Below are 23,421 nucleotides of genomic sequence, written 5' to 3' on the forward strand. Positions count from 1 at the left end.
CTCGACTCCACCACCTCCACTGGGAGGCCATTCCATGCCTCCACCACCCTTTCTGTGAAATAATACTTCCTTAGGTTACTCCTAAGCCTATTCCCTCTTAACTTTGTCATATGCCCCCTCATTCCAGAGCTCTCCTTCTTTTGAAAAAGGCTCTCTTCCTGTACATAAATGCCCTTGAGATATTTAAACGTTTCTATCATGTCTCCTCTCTCCCTCCTCTCTTCCAGCATATACATGTTGAGGTTCATAAGCCTGTCCCTATCATTTTTGCATTCAAGACCGCTTACTAATTTCATAGCCACCCTCTGGACCGACTCCATCCTGTTTATATCTTTCTGTAGGTGCAGTCTCCAGAACTGCACGCAGTACTCCAAATGAGGCCTCACCAGAGACTTATACAATGGCACTATCACCTCCTTTTTCCTGCTGGCCATGCCTGTCTTTATGCACCCAAGCATCCTTATGGCTTTGGCCGTTGCTTTTTCTACATGTTTGAAAGCTTTAAGGTCATCAGACACAATCACCCCCAAGTCCCACTCTTCCTTCGCACACTGAAGCACTACACCCCCTATACTGTACCATTCCCTCTGATTTTTGCGACTCAAGTGCATGACCCTGCATTTTTGGGGATTAAACCTTAGTTGCCAAATATCGGTCCATTCCTCTAGCTTCGCTAGGTCCTTCCTAGATGTGAGGAATAGATCACTGCAAGTCCACCACCTCGATGAGAGTTATGATTATTAACATAATTCTGAAAACCTGGAGGAGCTCCTGGTTAATATAGGCAACTTCTGTGTGTGAGCCAGGTTTCAGCAAATTATGCACTGGAATAAGGTTGTGTATAGATGAGATTTGCTACGCATAGAGCGGGAGTTAAATAGATCTATGGAGACGGTAGCTGTTGATTGCTGTTCCATGTTATAATGTAATCATGTTGATTGTTCTTTGTAAGCCACATTGAACCCAACTTGATTTGGAAAATGTGGAATATAAGACTGAATAAATGAAAATGAAATGCTGAAGACAGACTAGGTTCTGTTTGGGAAGACTGTAGTGAAACTGGAGTAAAAATCTTACCTGCAGCGGTGAGATGATGCGAAGAGGCAGGGATAGCCTGTGACCCCACATCCGCAGAATAGGCCTAGCAGACACATATTAAAGAGCGTGCAGGTAATAGAGACCAAAACTTGACAAGCTAGCATTTGAGGTGCCATAGTACCATGTGGAAGCGGTTAAAAAGAGTACACACTCAGGGTTCAGGGCACACCTAAGCGGTTACAGAACACTAACGTAATGGCCCACTGACATGCAGTTAGATGTTAGTTGGGTTACCGAAGAGTGTCATGCAACGTGTGACATACCCAGGCTCCACCCATGTGTACCTAAGAGCAAATGCAACGTGTGACACACCCAGGCTCCGCCCATGTGTACCTAAGAGTGCATGCACTGTCTGCAGTTGATTGTATTCTATAAGTTCCCTTATTACTTGGTGACATACCTAGGCTCTGCCTATGTGGAAGCGATTGTGGCATGTAGTTTATAGAATAGTGTTTGGCTCTTGTGCACATAACTGGCCCTAGTGATGCTTGTGAATGCTGGTATCCTTCACCCTGCAAGCGTATCTGGTGCCCAGCATTACGCAGCAGCTTATAAGCTCTATTAGTCATTTTCGGGATTCTACCTCCCTACACACTCTCATTCACTGTAACACTATTTACTGCGGTATCTCCTCCTATCTAATACATCGTTTGCAAACTATTTACAATTTCACAACAAGATTTTTGTGTAAGTATGATCTTTTTTTGTTTGCACTGGTTGCCCATTAAATAAAGACGGTTCAAAATTCTTTGCCTAACCCATAAGGCACTCCAGCTTGTCTCTCCATCCTATCTCCCCTCCTCTTCCAAAATCCACTCTACCCCTTCAAGTGCACTGTGGTCCCTTGAGTCCAATAAACTTGTTCTTCCCTCACCTAGGATGGCTCACTATGAGTTTATCCGTAGGTCTGATTTTTTCTTTCTGTCACCCTTCTTATGGAACAACCTGCCCCCTCTTCTTAGGTCAGAAATGTCTTTCCCTAAATTTAAATCTCTTTTGAAAGTGCACTATTTACAGCAGGGGCTCCCTGAGCTTGCTGGTTCTGCTTGGACTCAGTGGTTGGAATGTGTGTAGACTGTTGTATATCTGACCCTGTTTGTAGTGTGATGTACCTGTCTTATGCAGTCTTGGTATGATGGGTCTGTACCTTTCCTTTCTTTCTTTCCCTATTTCTAAAAATTTTATTGTATGCTGCTATGGTCTGAGTATTGTAATAGGCAGACAACCAAGTGGGGTTCACACTTTCCACAAAAACGGAACACAAACAGAAATTGGGTGGAAAGGAACCAGTATCAAGTAATCAGTCACCACATCAAGGTAAGATGCTCCAAATGAAACCTTTATTGGGACCCTGCTCCAAAAGAAACCCATGCCTGGAATAAACTCCCTGAGCCCATACGCCAGGCCCCCTCCCTGCCCATCTTCAAATCCTTGCTCAAAGCCCACCTCTTCAATGTCGCCTTCGGCACCTAACCACTATACCTCTATTTAGGAAATCTAGACTGCCCCAACTTGACATTTCATCCTTTAGACTTTAAGCTCCTTGAGCAGGGACTGTCCTTCTTTGTTAAACTGTACAGCGCTGCGTAACCCTAGTAGCGCTCTAGAAATGTTAAGTGGTAGTAGTAGTTTATTGGGACCCTTAAAGGTTTCTTTTGGAGCATCTTACCTTGATGTGGTGACTGATCACTTGATACTGGTTCCTTTCCACCCAATTTCTGTCTGAGTATTGTAATGGTAGTTAATCAAATATTTTAATAAACATTTACATGCGCTGTTCCAGAATAGCGCCTAGTCGCTTTGCTTCCACGTACGCATGTAAGTGTATACCTACCCTCAAAAGTGCTGCTATTCTGTGTACTTACCCCTGCAAGTGGGGCATAGTGAGGTGGGAGTTCAACTGAAACCATTTTGAAGTTCAGCAGCAGGTTTTCGGGATATCCACAATGAATATTCATGACTGAGATTTGCATGCACTGCCTCCACTACATGCAAATCTCCCATGAATATTCATTGTGGATATCCTGAAAACCTGACTGGCTGGGCTGCCTCCAGGACCAGGTTTGGAAACCACTGCAGTAAGCTAATCATACGCAAATTTGAAACAGACAGAACCGTTAATCAAGGGGATACACTCGACACATGCGCAGAAGGTCCTGCGCCGAGGGCAGCTAGAACTATGCATGTCTGCGCAAAATGAAGGTGCCGACGCAGATCTGCTGGAATGTTCTTCTACAGCATCTCAAACATTTCTTGTGCATAACATTTTTAGGATATTTATGCATAAAAAACTTTCCAGCACATGCCGCAGATAAAATGTTTTCTGTTCGGACCTGTGTGCAGAACCATCACTTCCCCTTCTGTCTTAAAATGTTCTGGGTACTGTTATGCTCACAGCAAAAAGAAGAAGCAGGCATTAAATTCTCACAGGCAGTACCTCTACGCCTCCTCTGATGTGGCGTTAAAGCTCCTGCCTTACATTCTTCTGCGCACTTCTGTGCGTTGGGACTGAAGAGTTAACGGTTTCATTAACATTCATTGTAATATGCTGTGCACTGGTGTCCTATGCACAGATTCACACAATTATCTTCGGCATGAAATGTGTTTCTGCATTACACACCCATAGAAGTACACACAAATGTCACATTAACTCTGCGTGAATGTCAGCACAATCTATCTGCATGAGTCCTGAGTGAGCATTTTAATGTGCTCTTTGCCTTACTGCATAGTAGACTGAGCTTAACACCCTTTGTGAGTACTGTATGTGAAATTCAGAGTCTGTTCAGTGTGTGCATGTGAAATGTGTTGCATAGGCCCAAAGCATCCCTTCAGCAAACCTGAGTCACAAATGTTTTGCATTTGAAAACAAAAACTGAATTCTTATCCCAGCCTGCTAGAGAAATCTTGGGCTCCTCAAGTAGTCTGTGATATTTTATCAAGTAATATGAAATGCTTGATTATGTGAATAGATAGCTAGTCAATGAACTGATCAAAAGCACGTTGTTGCAGAATTAACCATGCATGAAGACTTCCATTTGCTACATTTAACTTCTTTATTGATTTAGCTAAAAATTAGATCATGACTATAATTAATAAAACAATAGCCCTGAGCATCTCAGTGACATTTCTTTCTCTTGGAAAACCATCAACCAAAGATGCACACGGTGCCAGTGGCCAGACGATGCTTGTATTCATGAAGGACAAAAGTTGCTTGTGGAAAGTTACATTTCATATCCAGTTTGCCAGGGACAGCATGAACAGTGATCCCTTCTCCTAGACCTTCCCCCAACTTCTGCAGCATCCTCTGGGCCAAGTAGGTCTTGGCGTAGTCTGGGTTGGCTTCAATGTTAGCATACACATCAGGTGGTGGATTTGGTATCTTCCACTCTAAGTCTCCGATCAGCAGGTGAATTTTATTCTTGTCAAGGAAGGACGGGCTTTCATTATAACATGCCACCACATGGAGACCACATTCTTGCCTTGCTGAGATGAAGTTTCCCCGTACCAGAATCTCCTGGGAGCTCTCCTCAGAGGAGTTAGAGACCATCACTGACCACTTTAGCCAGTCATAATTTTTTTCCAGTTTCTTCAGAATGCCAGATGCAATTTCATCATTCTTCAACTTTTCCTTTTTCTCCAGGAACTTCTCAATATCCTCCTTTGCCTGCTCCTTGAAGTAGTGAACACACTCATAGGACACTGCCTTCATACGCTTATACAGGGCCTCCATCTTTTCTGACCAGCGAGACATCATCAGAGCGGTGTCTCTCCCAGTGAGGGAACTGTGGGTGAAGAGACAGAGAAGACCAGTCCCAATCACGAAGTTGATTTTCTCACAGAAGGCCAACATCTCCCACCGGCGTGGCTTGTGATCCAATATTACCTGTTCCAGCAGTGTGGTTTGATTGGCCAGGACAGAGACCCCCAGCAGTCGGTTGTACAAGGCATTTAGTTGCCTCTCAATTTTATAATCTGCAACATGCTGCAGAAAGACCTCTGTCTCTTTTTTTGTGAATTGCTCATTGGCTCGAACAACCATGCCTAACTGGTAGTACACCACAGTGATGTTGTCTTCGCAGTATACTACATCTGCATCATGCATCAGGCCTTTCCCAGAGGCCAGCTGTCTGTCAATGGCATCCAAGTTTTTTCGGACAAACTCCAGTTCCTCAGCCTTGGCAGTGCCTTGCAAGTATGACTCAATACCCAGCACCATGGACTTCATTGACTGCAGGTATCCTACGGGTTCTAGCACTTTCCCAAACAATGCCATCCTCTACTTGGCACAAGGTCCAGATGTTGTCTTCTCTCAGGAACTATCTCCACAACCTTGCGATCTACTGTAAGAAAAGATTGTTTAGTGATCTAAAATGTGATTCTTTCACTTTTCCCCAGCATTGTCTCAAAAACACAGATTGATTTATTTTTAGCTTTTATTAAGTATAACATTCAAGATAAACATCCTGAGGACAAAATTCAACTGGACCTTGAAAGGGTAATTTTATTAAGAAGCACATAAGTGTCTATGGTGGTTAGTTTAGAAGTATCCACACATCTAAATGGCAGCCTTTAAATGTCTGGACAAGCCCAGACGTTTAAATGCCATTTCAAAACAGGTATCAGGGGCGTAACCAGGCACCCAATTTTGGGTGGGCCTGGGCCCAACAGGGTGGGCAGAAGAACTCCGCCCTGTCCCACAAGTGATTTGGTCTCTCCCTCTCTTGCCTGCATGCCATATGGTCTCTCAAACATCCCTCCTCCCCTGCATACCTTTTAAGTAGCAGATTTTCACCGGCAGCGAGCAGCAACTAATACACACTGCTCATTTTGGCCCCACAGCCTCTGATGCAACTTCCTGTTTCTGCATAGTTGGGAATATATCAGAGGGAAGGCAATAGGACCAGTGCGAACAGCATGTATTAGTCGCTGCAGGTGAAGATCTGCTATTTACAAGGTATGCAGGAGGGACAGTTGGGAGTTTTTGGCTGGTAGGGCTTGGGGATCCCTGCCAGCCACTTCATAGGTGTGCTGCTACTGGGTGGGCCTGGGTCTACCCGGGCCCACCCTTTGCTACGCCACTGACAGGTATCATTCAGACGTGTAGAAGATCACCACATCTAACTGGCAAGGGGTATGGGGAGGATGGGGAGAAGGAGTGGTCTGGGTGGGAAAACAATAAGATGTGCATACTTTTATTTCACATAGGGAATGCACATCTGCATGGAGAATCCTGAACCTTCATTCCAAGCTCCTTTATCTCTGTGGCCTGGCTAGTGCTGTCATCCTGATGTCACTGCAGTCTGAGAGAAAAGTCATGGGCTGTCACAGGGGCAAGTCAATTACAAAGAGGTATCCCAAGGGGTCACCCTTTTGGGAGCTCTTTAAGGAGTGACCAAGATCTGCACCGTACAGGCTGGAGTGGCCTTCGACAGCAGCTTGAGTAGCTGAAACCAAAGGACAGGGCCGGGCGGACTTCTACGGTCTATGTCCCAGAAATGCCAAACAGAGACAATGATCAATTTAGGGAGCCACCTCATCCACTGTTTCATAGGTGGGGGCTAACCCTTTGTGGAACTTCTCCAGGAGGATGACTCTTGCAATCTCTGGGCCCGTCTTTCTTTCAGGTTGCAGCCATCTCCTGGCCATCTGCTTGAGTTGATAGAAGAAACTCTGGAGGTTTTATTTAACTTACAGGAACCCTTCTGGAAACATTGCCAGTAGGCATCTTGGGTGCAGCCTGCCCTCTCCAAAATGGTGGCTTTTATTTCTGCATAGGTGGCCGTCCCACCGGAATTGATATCTTGGAATGCTATTTGGCTGCTACCGGTCAGTAAATTCCCTAGGTAAGTTATCCATGATGCTTGTGGCCAACCAGAAAGGTGGGCAGTTCTTTCAAAATTGGTCAGGAAATAGTCCAGGTCATCCTCTGGTACCATCTTCAGTAACACCAGAACCGGAGGGTTTCAACCTGGGAGACCGCAAGGCTTGTGTCACCTGGGCCAGGGAGCTCTGCTGGGCTTCCAGAGATCTTTGGGAGGCTTGCTGGTGTTCCCATTGCCTCGGTCTGGCCTTCCATTAGGACCTGGAATAGCCTTGCCATGTTTTTGCTGTAACAACCTCGCCCAGAAACATTCACAACGTGAGGACAACAAAAACAAAACCTGCCTGTCTGGCACTAACTATACATCCCCCTCTAACTAGGCCTGGGCTAACCCCTTTTGCCTAACGTCCCGGTGCGGTATCTTCAATAGGCCCAGAGCCCCGGAGGTCAAGGATCCAGCTTCCTTCGACAGGATAAGCTCCAAATCCCACCACTGCCACAATATGTGATACTGTGAACAAGTGTTGAGGGTGGGCCTTCACAATAACACAGCCAGACATGAAATAAGTGCTTTATTAAAATTCAGTCTGAGGCCTGTTACTTCACAGGCCCAGGAACAAAGGTAAAGTCTCCTTACTTCAGAGAACAAAATCATAGCCAGGGCTGTGGTTGACAGGGCCCAAAACACCAGTCGGTAGCTTGTGATTGCCATTCCCCAAACACAGTCTGTAAGTTTATGCTCTCTCAGAACAAGGCTTACAAGTCTTCAAATCAAAAGTTGGCTTACGTCAGCCAGGTCACAGTAGCTAGCTAGATATATGTCATAAAGTCATATGCTGGTGCTTCATCTCTTCCTTCCTTGCGCCTCCTTAACTCCACTCTGGCCCTGCCTTTTATACTTCCTGGTTTTATACTTCCTGGCTGGGCTCCACCACTCCCATCTCACTTCCTGCCTGGGCAGGACTAGTGGTTTTAAGGTGGCTCAGAATACCTGACCATGTTCACCTATCTAGACCCGTCTTGCTAGGGGAAAGGGCACTACAGAACCAGCTGGGTAAGTTGTGCTGGCAATTTCCCAAGAGACAGTATTGAGGCAGTGGACAAAGAAATTATATATATAAGAAGTGATATTAACTGTTAAAATCTGGGGTTTAAAAGTGGTGTTTGAATTCCTATTTCAAAATCAGCTTTTTACTTTGCAACTGAAGTGAAGGTATGCCAGATGTTTCATATTATTTCAATGTCTAGCTGCCGAGCTAAGGTTAGGAAAGGTCAGTGAGAAATGCAACTCTGTCCCTTGTGAATTGCCAATGCTAGCTGGCACAGCTGTAAACTATTATGACTGAACAAAGGAATGAGCTAGATATATTGTAGTTTACAAGATAGAAAATACTATTTAGAGAGAGGCAATAGATTAGTATTTAGAAGTTCTGTTTATATTTAGGATATGTCTTATAAGAATGCTTATTTTAGAATATGTTTTATTCTCTGTAATTTCTATGTAGGATGTTTGTTCAACTCTGTGTTACTTTTAAAATGATCCTTTGTCTGCTGTTTAAGGCTGCAGTGAGGAGATCAACATGTGTTTTGAGTTTTCTGTGGTCTTAGCTAGTTCTGTGTATGGAGCTGATAGGTGAAAAAGGTCAGGACTAGTCAGCTCTCTTCTCCTTGATTAATTATAGGTAAAATGCAGAAATGGTCTTGGAAGCAATAGCCTGATATGTATGCTATTAAGTAAGACTGACTTTTGACCTCTTTAATGAATGCCAGAGTTTAGTTAGCAGTTAGTATGAACCAGACTAGGGATATGAGAATAACCAATGTTAGATGGGGCCTCTTGGTCTCTAAGGGAATCCAGTCTAAGCTATAGATGAGACATCAATCATAATGAGGAATGTAAGAGACTGGAGACCAAATGTCTGGCTTGAGGGGCCCCAGGTCACAGGTCAGTTTAGGATGTCTGGAACCTATGTAACTGATATTTCAAAAGTAATGATTGGTTGAGGCAAGGTAGCCAATCAGTTTCTTAACCAATTGGGAGTAAAGGGGGCTAGGCTAGGAGGAGGGCTTAGGACCCTATTTAAGTGGGAGCAGAAGCAGTTTACGTCAGAAGGAGCTCAGAAGAAAGAGAAGGACAGAAGGAACAGACAGAAGAAGGAGACAAAGACACAGAGAGCTGAGAGAAAGACCCAGAGAGCTGAGAGAAAGACATAAAGAGCTAAGAGAAGAGAAGAGAGCTAGAACTGATGTCCTGCTTTGTTTGCTGGCAAATAAAGAAGATTACTCTCTCATTCTGGTGTGTGCTGTCTGACTCCTGAAGCATCACAAATTCCTATCTCAATTCCTGCAACAATTCTTGGTGGCAGCGGTGGGATGAATCCTGCATTAATCCCAGCACCCAACTGACTGGAGAACATTCGCCGGGTATGTATTCTGTATTTTGTATTGTAATCCTAGCTAGGAAATTGTAAACCAGCCCCTCAAGAAGGAGGGAAGGAGAATCTGATCAATTCTCAGCAAAGGCCCTAGTACCTTCTAGTCGCGGGGACTAGAAGCGAAAACGCTTGAGCTTATCTGTATTTGAGAAATCTGAAATTGTTGGGTGGGATTTTCTGTATGGAATGTGTGATGCATGAATGATTAACTGAGTGCGGACTTCTTATAGCTGCATTTCCAATTAACGCGAGTTCAATTGGTCAGCAACGGAAGGAAGCGATTGTTGTCTGTCTACCTAGTGTCTCGAGAGTGCGGACCCCTTACTGCACTCTCAAAATTCCCTCCCTTTTTGTGTGTTGTAACTGTAAGCATTATGGGTGGGACATCATCTAGACAAATTGTTACCCCCCCTAGATTGTATGCTTAGAAATTTCAAGAAAGGCTTTTTAATTAATGACTATGGACAGACTTTAAGCTCAGGTACTTTAAGAACCTTGTGTGAAGTTGAGTGGCCATCTATGGGAGTGGGGTGGCCCCCTAGTGGCAGCTTAGATATTGAAGTAATCCGGAAGGTCTATAGCATAGTAGTAGGAGAATCAGAATATTCTGAACAACTCCCTTATATAGATTCCTGGGACAGCCTTGTGACTGACCCTCCCTCCTGGTTGAAAACTTATATGGGATCCCCAGTAAAATTCATGTTAGGCCGTGTTCAAAGAAAGATTAGAAAATCTAAACTAGAAGAGGGAAAGAGCCCCAGGAAGCTTACCACCCAATCGGTGGCTTCCGCCCCTACCCTGTCTGAGAAACCCATACTCTCTGATGACCCCTCAGACCTTGAGCCACCACCTTATGGCCCATTGTTGGGGTTCCGTGCCACCCCTAGAGATCCACGCCGCCCAGCCCAAGCCTCTCCAGCACAGGCTTCTCCGGATAGTTCTTCCCCTCCTGTGCCAAACCTGCCACACCCTAGGTTGGACTTTTCACCTGGCCTCTACCCTTCTGTGCCACATCCTCCCCTGTTAACCTCCGAAGACCCACTTTGGGCTCCACTCCCTGACTCCTCAACTCCTGACAGCCCAGCCTCTCCCTCTAGTACCCCTACCCACTCATTAGGGGCCCGGCATCCCTTTCAATGGACTGACTCACCTGTGACCACCTCTCAGTCTATGAGTACCCCTCCCCATCCCTCAGGGGTTCAACACACCTCCACTGAATGGGTTAGACCTGCTGCAATCACCTTTGAGCATGATAGGAGGGTAGCTCCTAGCTCTACCTCAGGTTCCATCCCCACTTCCTCGAGAGTTCTGCCACTTCGTCAGGTAACTACCACTCGACCGGATCCTAATAATCAGGGTCAGGTTATACAGGCACAGGCCTACCAGTATGTACCCTTCACAACCACCGATCTCCTGAATTGGAAGACGCATTACCCCTCTTATACTGAAAAGCCTCAGGCAGTGGTGGACCTAGTGACTAGCATTATGGCCACCCATAACCCAACCTGGACTGATTGTCAACAACTTCTCCTGACCCTCTTCACAACTGAGGAGAGGCGGAAGATTTTGCAAAATGCTGAGGCCATCACGCGAGAGCGTGCTCCCGAGAGGACACCGGACCTAGAGGGGTGGGTTAGAGCTCGGTTTCCTCGCGCAGCTCCAGATTGGGATCCAAATGATGGGCAGCACTATGAACTGTTGTCTGGCTATTGCCGGGACTTACTGGAAGGTATGAGGAAAGGCATAAAGAGGCCCATTAATCTGGCAAAGGTCTCTGAAATTCTCCAAGGGGCACTGAATCCCCTGGGGCCTTTCTAGAGCGACTAATTGAAGCCTACAGAACATACACCCCATTTGACCCTGAAGCCCAAGAAAACCAGAGAATGGTGAATAGCGCATTGGTGGCCCAGAGTATGCCAGATATCCGGAAGAAGTTGCAGCGTCAGGAGGGATTCGCAGGGATGAATACCACCCAGCTAATTGAGATCGCAACCAAGGTTTTCATTAATAGAGATCAGGAGGTGCGCCGAGAGGCTGACCGGAAGATGCAGAAGAAGGCCGACCTTTTAGCGGCAGCCATTACTAATTCCACCCTTAACCGAGGTCGACTTCTAGCTAATGGGAAGCCAAAGTGGGACCCCGGACCACCAGCCAGGGCCCGAGATTCCTTCAATCAATCCCGGCCAAGGGGGGAGAATCCCAGACCAAGATTGGAGAGGGATCAGTGTGCCTATTGTAAGGAAAGAGGGCACTGGAAAGATGAATGCCCCCAGAGGCGCCAGGGACTGAGAAGGGGACCAGGAGATCGAGGAAGCCGAGGCCGAGTTCGAGAGGGAAGATATGAGCCTCCTGAATCTGACATCATCGGGATAGCCGAGATGGCAGAATGGGACGAATAGGACAGACCGGGTTCCTATAAACTGGGCTCCCAGGAACCTATGGTCAAGCTAACTATAGGGAGCCGCTCAATTCCATTCATGATTGATACAGGAGCTGAACATTCTGTTGTGACGGAGCGATTAGCGCCTGTGTCTGGAAAAACTGTCCGAGTGGTGGGAGCCACGGGGGTGCAGAACCGGAGGCCCTTTCTGACAACCCGTAGATGCCAATTAGGCTCACACATAGTCACTCATGAATTCCTGTATATGCCAGACTGTCCAATCCCTTTGTTAGGTCGAGACCTGCTGTCCAAGCTTAGGGCCCAAATTTCTTTTGACTCTGATGGCCAGACTTCAGTCTCCTTTCGGCCCCCAGCATCCAGCCCTAAGGGTATATTGAGTTTCTGCTGCCCTCTTGAAGAAGAATGGCGGCTGCATCAGTCGCATGGCCAAGTTGACCTACCCCTGGCAGACAGCTTTCAGGTCAGGGGGGTATGGGCAGAAGATAATCCCCCAGGGTTGGCCCGAAATATTCCTCCTGTACATGTAGACTTACTTCCAAGTGCCCGGCCAATCCATCTTCGCCAATACCCAATTCCCAGAAAGGCTCTGGAAGGGATTCAAGCACATTTGAATCGTCTGTTATCCCATGGAATTATTCGACCTTGCCAGTCTCCATGGAATACGCCACTATTGCCAGTTCAGAAGCCAGGGACTGAGGACTACCGGCCAGTCCAAGACTTACGAGTGGTCAACAAATCCACTATTTCATTACATCCTGTAGTGCCTAATCCATATGTCCTGCTAGGATTGATACCTTCTGGAGCTACCCATTTCACGACACTAGACCTAAAAGATGCCTTCTTTTGTATTCGGGTGGCCCCCGCCAGTCAATTGCTTTTTGCCTTTCAATGGGAAAACCCAGTAACAGGAAGGAAGCTTCAGTATACATGGACCCGCCTGCCACAGGGGTTCAAGAACTCCCCCACTATTTTTGGGACAGCCCTAGGGCAAGACCTTAAGACTTTTAAATCTGAGCCTTCCAGGCGAGTTTTACTCCAGTATGTAGATGACCTCCTGATTGCAGCAGTGACCCAGGAAGAGTGTTTTGAGGCTACTAGAGAATTGCTGGAGCTACTCTTGGATGCAGGCTATAAGGTCTCACGCTCAAAGGCCCAACTCTGTCAGTCAGAAGTGAAGTATCTGGGCTTCTGTATTTCCCAGGGAAGTCGGAGACTGGATGCTAGTAGGAAGCAAGCGGTAGCTGCAATCCCCCAACCCAAGTCCAGAAGAGAAGTTAGGGAATTTCTGGGAGCAGCTGGATTCTGCAGAATTTGGATTCCAAATTTTGCATTGATGGCGAAACCCCTTTACCAAGCCACAAAGGGGGGTGAAAAGGAACCATTTGAATGGGGACCTACTGCTCAACAATCCTTCATTGCCATAAAGAAAGCCCTACTCCAAGCCCCTGCGTTAGGCCTTCCTGATGTGGAGAAACCTTTCTCATTGTATGTCCACGAGCGACAGGGGGTTGCTCTGGGTGTGCTGACCCAGATGATGGGATCCTGGCAGAGGCCTGTTGCATACCTGTCTAAACAGCTGGATGGAGTGGCTAAAGGATGGCCAGCCTGCATGAGGGCCATTGCAGCAACAGCCTTACTGGTCCAGGAAGCTGATAAGTTGACCTTGGGGCAAGAACTGGTTGTTAAAGTCCCCCACGCAGTTCTTACCCTCATGGAGTATAAGGGCAACCACTGGTTTACAAATAACCGCATGGTTAAGTACCAAGCTAGCTTGTGTGAGAATCCACGGATACACCTGGAAACAGTGGCTACATTCAATCCCGCCACTCTTTTGCCAGCATCTGAGGGACCACCGGATCATGACTGTATCCAAACTATGGATGAAGTGTACTCCAGTCGACCAGATCTTAAAGATGTTCCGTGGAGGGACCCAGATGTAATTTATTTCACAGATGGAAGCAGTTATGTGGAGAACTCCAAGCGATTGGCAGGCTATGCTGTGGTGACAGAGGACAAGGTGATAGAAGCAAGAGCCCTGCCCCAAGGAACTTCAGCCCAGAAAGCAGAACTTGTGGCCCTCATACGAGCTCTGGAGCTAGCAGCAGGACTGGTGACCAACATTTATACTGATTCTAAGTATGCTTTCACAACCCTACATGCTCATGGAGCTTTGTATAAGGAAAAGGGACTCATAAATGCTGCAGGCCAACCTGTTAAGTATGGACCTGAAATACTTCAGCTGCTAGAGGCTGTGTGGGCCCCTAAGAAGGTAGCTGTTATTCATTGCAGGGGACACCAAAGAATAGATACTCCAGTGGCCCGAGGGAACCGCCATGCTGATCGGGTGGCCAAGGAAGCTGCTCGAGGACCCCCAGCAAGTACTGTGACCCCCCTGTTCCAAATTCGACTGCAAGAATGGACACCTATGTATACCCAAATGGAAGAGAAATGGGCTCAAGAAGAAGGTGCAGTAAGGAGACCTGATGGCTGGTTACATCTCCCTGATACCAGAGTTCTGGTGCCACGCCACCTAGCTTGGCCTGTAGTGTCTCAAGCTCATGACCTATCACACTTAGGGAAAACAGCACTAGCCCGTCTACTCAGTCGAGTAGTGGTGCTGGAAGGATTGGATAGTCTGGTTGCCACTGCCTCTGCCCGATGTACTCTCTGTGCCCAGAATAATGCCCGTCAGGGACCCCGTATTCCACCAGGAGTTCAGTCTAGAGGACTAACACCCTTTGAGTCCCTAGTTATAGACTTCACAGAAATGCCCAGGAGTGGTAGGTTCCGATACCTCTTAGTCATGGTCTGTACCTTTTCTGGGTGGGTGGAAGCATATCCTACAGTCACTGAGAAAGCCACAGAAGTAGCTCGAGCTCTCCTTAGGGATGTCATCCCCAGGTATGGACTGCCCCTTGCCATAGGTTCAGATAATGGTCCCGCCTTTGTTGAAGCTACACTTCAGGCCCTGTCCCGCGCATTGCGCATTACCTGGAAATTGCATTGTGCCTATCGTCCCCAGAGTTCAGGGCAGGTTGAGCGAGCAAACAGAACCTTGAAAAATAGCCTAGCAAAGATTTGTCAGGAAACCCAACTGAAATGGCCACAGGCACTGCCACTAGCCCTCTTCCGCCTCCGATGCACCCCAACTAAAGGAACAGCCCTCTCTCCCTTTGAAATTGTGTATGGGAAGCCCCCAGCCATTTTACAGGGAATTAAGGGAGACATAGGGATTTTAGGGTCTGCCCAGGTGCAGGAGCAGGTAGCCCTCTTGGGGAAGATAATTTCTGAGCTTCAGTCTTATGTGAGAGAAATAAACCCTGTCCCCTTCCAGGCTCAGGTACATTCCTTCCTGCCAGGGGATAGAGTTTGGGTGAAAGACTGGAAGCTCCAGCCTTTGGGGCCCCGATGGAAAGGACCTTTTACTGTTTTGCTTTCTACCCCTGCAGCTGTGAAGGTCGCAGGGATAACTCCATGGGTCCATTGGTCTCGAATTAAGTCTGCTGACCAGACTGAGCCCAGCACGGATCAGACGGAGCCTAGACAGTGGAGAGCAGAAAGAGATCCAGCGGAGCCATTGAAGTTGCGCCTGACCCGAACCAAAGAATCTACTAGCTGAAAAGAAGGGTCAACTGCATACTGCAGGAGCGGCTGAACTTCGGCTTCACACTGAGACTCTTTCTTGCCTGATTCTGGCTTTCTTGGAATTTGAAAGCTTGATCCTTGTCAGTTGAGGGTCTATCCCAACTGGTATAAGAACTCAAAGACTGAGAACACTATATTAGAGTAATCTGTGATTAGCACAGACTGTTGAAATATTATTGCTTAATTAGTTTGCTGTATTTGTTTTAGATTAGGAAGAAAGAAAATGTTAGTAGTTTGGATGCTTTTGTTGTTTTCTACTCCTTGCCTCCTTGTTCCTAATACCCCAACTCGCTCCAACCTTTGGTTACACTCAGTCCAGGAACTAATTAGCCAGGCAAAGATTACTTCCCCTTGTATTGTGTGTTCCCGATTTTCTCCTTATACTACAGATGTCCCAGCTGTTCCTGTCCCTGTGCAACTCCCAGCTCTTATACCTCCCTACTTTTCGAGTTCAGGCCCTTGGAGCCAGGATTATACTTGGTGGTCCTTTTATAATGCTACTTCCCCCCTCTGACTCTTCTCTAAGGCCAGTTTTTACGTCTCCCTATCCAGCTTCTGGAGTGTTTTGTTTAACAAGAAGCATCTCAACTGTTCTTCCCATTCCCTGTAACTATACTAATGTTCTCCTAGAGAAGGAGGAACCTGTGTGGGTAGTTTCTCCAGGTACTCCTATGTGCCCTACTACCATACCTGTAGATTATGACCAAGGTGATTATCTGGCTCCTAACTATACTACTGAGAAGACTATAGTGTCCCATCCTATTTTCTACTTTCATAAGTCCCCGGGGGATGAAGGGGTTGCATCATATGAGCGGTCTGTTACAATTGGGGATTGGCACCTATGGTGTGCAAAGTCTCCATTTCTTCTTCGTTCCCCCTGGGATAGGGGCTCGCATTATGGGCATCCTAATCTCCATCCTGTGCCTACATTTATTGGGAACTTTCGTCGCCCTCTCCTTGGTCATTACTGGCTCTGTGATAATGTCCTCCACATGATTCTTCCCTCCACATATGATTTTGTGTATTGGTAACCTTGAATTATTTTCCTAAAGTTATTCCTCTTAAGCCACTATCCCCGCACCGCTCTAAGCGAGAGGCTTTGTCCTTACCCTCCTCCGTTGCCACAGAGGATGAGGCGATTGAATTAGCCCTCCAGTATATTAATTCTACTTATCCTCTGACTAAAAAGAGACTTGTAGCCCTTTCTGCCACGGCCTGGATTCCAATTGGAGGCCCGGTAGCGGGTATTACTGAACTAGGTATGGCTACCCGGAGACTTCAATCCCTACTCCATGTTTTAGTTCATGAGCTGAACGTGGTAGTCAATGCATTGCAGGATCAAATTAATGAATTAAGTATAGTTTCTAGATATAACCGTATGGGCCTTGACTATCTCTTTGCAGCTCAGGGTGGCCTCTGCACAGTGCTAAATTCTTCAGAGTGCTGTACTATTGTCATAAATAGGACGCATGTAGTTAGGCATGCCATGGATAAAGTCCTACAGTTGGCCAGCCTTAATGTGGAGGATTACCGAGGAGGATTAGACCTTACCTCCTGGTGGTGGTCATTGACCTCCTGGATACGTCCCTTGTTCATTTCCCTAATAGTCTTAGTTTTAGCAGGGTTTTTGTTTTGTTTCCTGGCCTCATGTGCTTCGGCAGTATGCCGTCGGACCTTAACAAGTAGGGTAATGGTAATTCACAAGTCTATTCCTAGTTAGGATCACTATAGTCTCCAGAGTTTGAGATGTGAGACTTATCTCTGCATAAGCTGATTTTAGTCTCAAAGGGGGGAATGAGGCAGTGGACAAAGAAATTATATATATAAGAAGTGATATTAACTGTTAAAATCTGGGGTTTAAAAGTGGTGTTTGAATTCCTATTTCAAAATCAGCTTTTTACTTTGCAACTGAAGTGAAGGTATGCCAGATGTTTCATATTATTTCAATGTCTAGCTGCCGAGCTAAGGTTAGGAAAGGTCAGTGAGAAATGCAACTCTGTCCCTTGTGAATTGCCAATGCTAGCTGGCACAGCTGTAAACTATTATGACTGAACAAAGGAATGAGCTAGATATATTGTAGTTTACAAGATAGAAAATACTATTTAGAGAGAGGCAATAGATTAGTATTTAGAAGTTCTGTTTATATTTAGGATATGTCTTATAAGAATGCTTATTTTAGAATATGTTTTATTCTCTGTAATTTCTATGTAGGATGTTTGTTCAACTCTGTGTTACTTTTAAAATGATCCTTTGTCTGCTGTTTAAGGCTGCAGTGAGGAGATCAACATGTGTTTTGAGTTTTCTGTGGTCTTAGCTAGTTCTGTGTATGGAGCTGATAGGTGAAAAAGGTCAGGACTAGTCAGCTCTCTTCTCCTTGATTAATTATAGGTAAAATGCAGAAATGGTCTTGGAAGCAATAGCCTGATATGTATGCTATTAAGTAAGACTGACTTTTGACCTCTTTAATGATGCCAGAGTTTAGTTAGCAGTTAGTATGAACCAGACTAGGGATATGAGAATAACCAATGTTAGATGGGGCCTCTTGGTCTCTAAGGGAATCCAGTCTAAGCTATAGATGAGACATCAATCATAATGAGGAATGTAAGAGACTGGAGACCAAATGTCTGGCTTGAGGGGCCCCAGGTCACAGGTCAGTTTAGGATGTCTGGAACCTATGTAACTGATATTTCAAAAGTAATGATTGGTTGAGGCAAGGTAGCCAATCAGTTTCTTAACCAATTGGGAGTAAAGGGGGCTAGGCTAGGAGGAGGGCTTAGGACCCTATTTAAGTGGGAGCAGAAGCAGTTTACGTCAGAAGGAGCTCAGAAGAAAGAGAAGGACAGAAGGAACAGACAGAAGAAGGAGACAAAGACACAGAGAGCTGAGAGAAAGACCCAGAGAGCTGAGAGAAAGACATAAAGAGCTAAGAGAAGAGAAGAGAGCTAGAACTGATGTCCTGCTTTGTTTGCTGGCAAATAAAGAAGATTACTCTCTCATTCTGGTGTGTGCTGTCTGACTCCTGAAGCATCACAAATTCCTATCTCAATTCCTGCAACAGTATGTCAATATGTGAAATATATTATTTATTATATACGATAATAAATATAATGGAAAAAGAAAGCAAACACAATAAATTCCTACAGAATAATACAGATATTATAATCTGTATAATCGGCTAAATAAACCATGCCCCTGAATCCAAGCCAGCCACTGGCAACAAGCAATACAAGTCTAAACTCCCTACTGTAGAAGTAAAGCTGAAATCTCACCCTGAGACTTGCTTCTTTGCTGATCTCTGGATAGATGAAAAGCAACTTCTTTCAGCCTTAGCTGTGAACTGCGAGCTGATATAACCTTTTCGTTCCCTTAGCCCAGGCAGCCAGACGTAGCCCCAGTAAGCAGCTGTAGATATTAGCTGACTTCTCTCCAGAGGAGAAGGCAAAGAGGTTGGTTCTTTGGCACGACCAGACAGTGTCTTATTCAGAGTTGCCAGCAGAGACGCCACTTTAGTTCGGCGCCAGGTAGAATCTGATTACTTTGTACCTCAAAGGATCTGAACAGAGCTCTGTCGATAGTCCTCAGGAGATTCTTTTGGACCAATCAGACCATGCATTTTTGATATCAGAATGATCGAATCCAGGCCGGCTAAGATAAAGAAGTCTAGTGTTGATACAGACACTCTCCCTTACCCTGTAGCACTAGCCAAGTAGCCCACAAATGGCATCACATACTTGAAGGAAATAAATCTGTCTGGCAAGCCAGTTCACCCCCCCTTAGATGAAATGCAAATGTTCTCTGTGCTTCCAGTGTCAGCAGTGTCCATGGGCTGACAGAGAAATAGGAAATGCCCAAACAGCCATCTTACTCTTGTTCACACAGATGATGCAGATTCAGGCCTGTAGGTGGACGTAGGCCTCAGTTGAGCACAAGGTGACCCATTGGAGATACATCTACAAGAGGGACTAACTATTCTTAAAGGTGAAGGGCAGGTATTCTATAAAGCCCCTCATAGCCAGGTAAACCAGGGGACTGAGTAATGTGGAATGTATCTTCTCTTTAGCATCTACTACTACTACTACTACTTAACATTTCTAGAGCGCTACTAGGGTTATGCAGCGCTGTACAAATTAATAACTAAGGACGGTCCCTGCTCAGAAGAGCTTACAATCTAAAGGACAAAATGTCAAGTTGGGGTAGTCTCGATTTCCTGAGTAGAGGTGTTGTGATTAGGTGCCGAAAGCGACATTGAAAAGGTAGGCTTTGAGCAATGATTTGAAGATGGGTAGGGAGGGGGCCTGGCGTATGTGCTCAGGGAGTTTGTTCCAAGCATGGGGTGAGGCGAAGCAGAAAGGGCGGAGCCTACAGTTGGCGGTGGTGGAGAAGGGTACTGAAAGGAGGGATTTGTCTTGAGAGCGGAGGTTACGGGTAGGGTATCTCTGAGTGACCTAAATCAGATGGATGCTGGGCACTATGCACCATTGGTCTGATTTGGTATAGAGCATTGCGTCTGATCTAGTAGCCAAAATGGACTGTTAGTCTGATTGATTGATGTAATCCAGTTTGTTCATCTTGTTGTACTTGTACCTTCCATTCTATCTTTAATTAACCCTTCCGAGTCTTTCCCTTCTAACTTTAAAATGTATTGAATCTGTCCTTGCCCTTTCATTCTTCTCACCTCACTACTTCAACACCTCTCTAGCTTAAAACCACTGAACACGTTATTAACACTAACTCTATAATTTTCTGACTCCTTAGCCTTAAACTCTTCCCAGTCTGGATTCGACCTTCTTCATATCATATCATTATTCTTGTCCTAGGCTTATTCTCTGAAGCTTGATTATTTACCCATGCCTTCCACAATTAGAACATTAGGATAAGAAGTCTGTTGAAACCTTTTAAAATGTTTTTTCTCTTCATTTTTTTCATACTGTAATTTTTACTCCATCTCAATGTTTTATATGAAAGACAGATACTCAAGTAATACTTAAATAGATAAAAATAGTACATCTTAAAAGAATGTAAAAAAAAACAAAAGGAGGAAATATTTTTTCACCCCAAGAATAGTTGAGCTCTGGAATCCGTTGCAGGAGGATGTGGTAACAGCTGGTTTAAAAAAAGGTTTGGACAAGTTCCTGGAGGAAAAGTCCATAGTCTGCTATTGAAATGGACATGGAGGAAGCCACTTGCCCTGTGATTTGTTATCATGGAAAGGTGCTACTAATTGGATTTCTGCCAGGTACATGTAACCTGGATTGGCCAATGCTGGGAGCAGGGTATTGGGCTAGATGGATCATTGGTCTGACCCAGTATGGCTATTCCTATGTTCTTATGTAAGTGTCAAGCTATGTCAGACCAGTGGTGCAGACCAGTTCCGTCTCTTAGAGGTTTCGAGAAGATCCCTTCTCTGTTGTGTGACATCTTCTATTTTCTTCTCTTGCCTGCTACTCTGCTAGTCTCCTTTTCTTCTAACTATCCCTTTTGGAAACTTTCCTGTCTTGGCATTTCTAACTTATCTGACCGGTCCTTCATGGTTTTTGGCAATATGTCCTAGAGATGTTTCAGGCTCTACAGGACTTTCTGCTTATTTAAAATCTATCGTTGGTGTCTCGATTTCCTTTATTTTCTTGCAAGGATGTTTTGATTACTACTTAATGATAATACTCAAATCTACCTCATTTTCTTGTCTCCATCCCTTCCATCTCCTTTTGCAACTCATCCTGTCTCCTCTGGTTCTTCTTCATTACATTTCACTTCATTCTCCTAAAATTAGAATTCTCTCTCCCCCCCCCCCCACCCCAGTTAAATTAAGTGTTTCTTTCCCTTCAGTTGATTTTACTTCTATCAGTTCTTCACTGCTGAACTTCTCACAATCCAGCAGATATCAGGGTAGTCTTCTCTTCACACAATCCTCCAGCACCCATTCTTCATCTCATATTTCAAAGAACACAGTCTCCCAGTTCCCAACCCATCAGGACACTGTCCCACTCTCACACAACAGAATACAATACACTCAGTCCTTACCTCATAAAAAAAAAAAACTTCCCTGGTCTCACACAACAGTCTTCCACTGCCCCCCACCTCGTCCGAATAACCCCAGTCTCAAAGAACAAAGAATAACACAGTTTCCCAGTTCCCAACCCATCAACACACTGTCTCAGTTTCACACAACGAGGACTAATTCACTCTTCCACTGTCCCCGCCTCAGCAGAATAGCCCCAGTCTCTAACACAGTCTCCCAGTTCCCAACGCACTGTCCCAGTTTCACACAACAAGGACTAATTCACTCTTCCACTGTCCCCGCCTCAGCAGAATAACCCCAGTCTCTAACACAGTCTCCCAGTTCCCAACCCATCAACGCACTGTCCCATTTTCATACAATAAAGAACAACATTCTCTCAGTCCTTACCTCATGAATACACTGTCCCAGTCTCAAACAAAAAAGAATAACACTCTCAGTCCCTACCCATCATCAATACACTGCCCCAGTCTCACACAGTGTTCCACTGCCCCCACCCCATCAAAGAACAAAGAATAACACAGTCTCTCACAACAGGGACTAAGTCAATCTTCCACTGCTCCCACCTCATCAGTATTGTCCCAGTCTCAAAGAACAAAAAATAACAACAACCACCCAGCCCCCACTAGTACACTCTCTGGACCTCACACAGGAATGAAAGATACTGTGTCCTACTCCAGTACCAGACTTGATGTCACATGCACATCTTGCCATCATTTTGGTTTTTTTAATCTCTTACTGTTATGTCTGATCCAGGTCCAGTTGCTGTCTACAGCCTCTCATGCAGATTGTGTGGCACGGGAAGGATACCCTGCTCCGTAAGCCTCAGAGGGTGGAACTAAGGTGTGAGAAGGACACCTGGTCTTTCAGCCAACAGTGCTAGGACTGGGATGTGTGAAGGACATTGTGACTTTGAAATTCTTATCTTTCCCAGCTCATGTGATCACAACAAAGGAACAAAGAAATACAGAACAGGAAAGTCACCAGGAGCATGTGAACCCCAAAGCCACATGTCCACACCCACTGGGGAGAAAGAGAGTGGCAGCAGAGAGCCTGGTGAAGGTCAGATAGTGTGGTGGCCATGTTAGTCTACTTTAGAGATATTAAACAGAAATGTAAAAAAAACAAGGAAAATAAGATTACACCTTTTTAATTTCAGTAAAAATACATTTTAACTAGCTGTTGAAGGCCAGAACCTTCTTTCCAGGTCAGAAAAGAGCAACAGATGACAAAATCAGAATATAGACATGAAACATAAAAGCATTCTAATGACAGTCTTGAGGGACAGGTACAGGTGGGGGAGGGAGTGAGGGCAGAGGGGGAGAGATGGATGGGTGATCAGAGCCTACACAATGGTATTGTGTGACTTGACTCTATATAATGAACATTTTTGTAAGTGAAGGATGAAAGCTGGAACTCTGGAGGTAGCTTCATCTGTTACTTGATTTTGTGTATTTAGATGTTTGTACAGAGCCGTTGAAAGAAAGTGTGGGGTCTAAAAATTTAACATAAGAGCATAAGCGTTGCCATACTGGGACCGACCGAAGATCCATCAAGCCCAGTTTCCTGTTTCCAACACTGGCCAAACCAGGACACAAGTATCTGGCAAGATGTCAGAACTGTAAAACAGATTTTATGCTGCTTATCCTAGAAATAAGCAGTGGATTTTTCCAAGTCCATTTTACTAATGGCTTATGGACTTTTCTTTTAGGAAAGTATCCAAACCTGTTTTAAACCCTGCTATGCTAACTGCTTTCACAACGTTCTCTGGCAATGAATTCCAGAGTGTGATTACATGCTGAGTGAAGAAATATTTTCTCTGGTTTGTTTTAAATTTGCTGCTTAGTAGCTTTATTGCGTGCCCCCCCTAGTTCTAGCATTTTTGGACAGAGTAAACAAGTGATTCAGTTGACATTTTCTTTGGAGAATTCAGTTTTGAAGGACAAATACTTTAAAGAATTCAGTCAGTAAGCAAGGAAAAAGCACTGGCAAATGCACAACTACA

At 45.3% G+C, this 23,421-nt stretch overlaps 1 protein-coding gene across 1 annotated transcript; it reads right to left on the reverse strand.

Moving 5' to 3' along the window:
• Positions 1 to 4,243: 4,243 nt before the first annotated feature.
• Positions 4,244 to 22,393, reverse strand: LOC115468180. The gene is made up of 2 exons (XM_030199718.1): positions 22,156 to 22,393; positions 4,244 to 5,438 (listed from the first exon to the last, which is right to left on the reverse strand). Exon 2 carries the CDS (start codon positions 5,369 to 5,371, stop codon positions 4,244 to 4,246), a length of 1,128 nt encoding a protein of 375 aa, XP_030055578.1. The 5' UTR covers positions 5,372 to 5,438; positions 22,156 to 22,393.
• Positions 22,394 to 23,421: the final 1,028 nt, after the last annotated feature.

This window comes from Microcaecilia unicolor, chromosome 4 (assembly GCF_901765095.1).
Source record: "Microcaecilia unicolor chromosome 4, aMicUni1.1, whole genome shotgun sequence".
NCBI classification, from domain to species: domain Eukaryota; kingdom Metazoa; phylum Chordata; class Amphibia; order Gymnophiona; family Siphonopidae; genus Microcaecilia; species Microcaecilia unicolor.

Bases quoted from the DNA above. Each gene is read 5' to 3' on its own strand.
- LOC115468180 (XM_030199718.1), bottom strand. From the start codon at position 5,371: ATGGCATTGTTTGGGAAAGTGCTAGAACCCGTAGGATACCTGCAGTCA.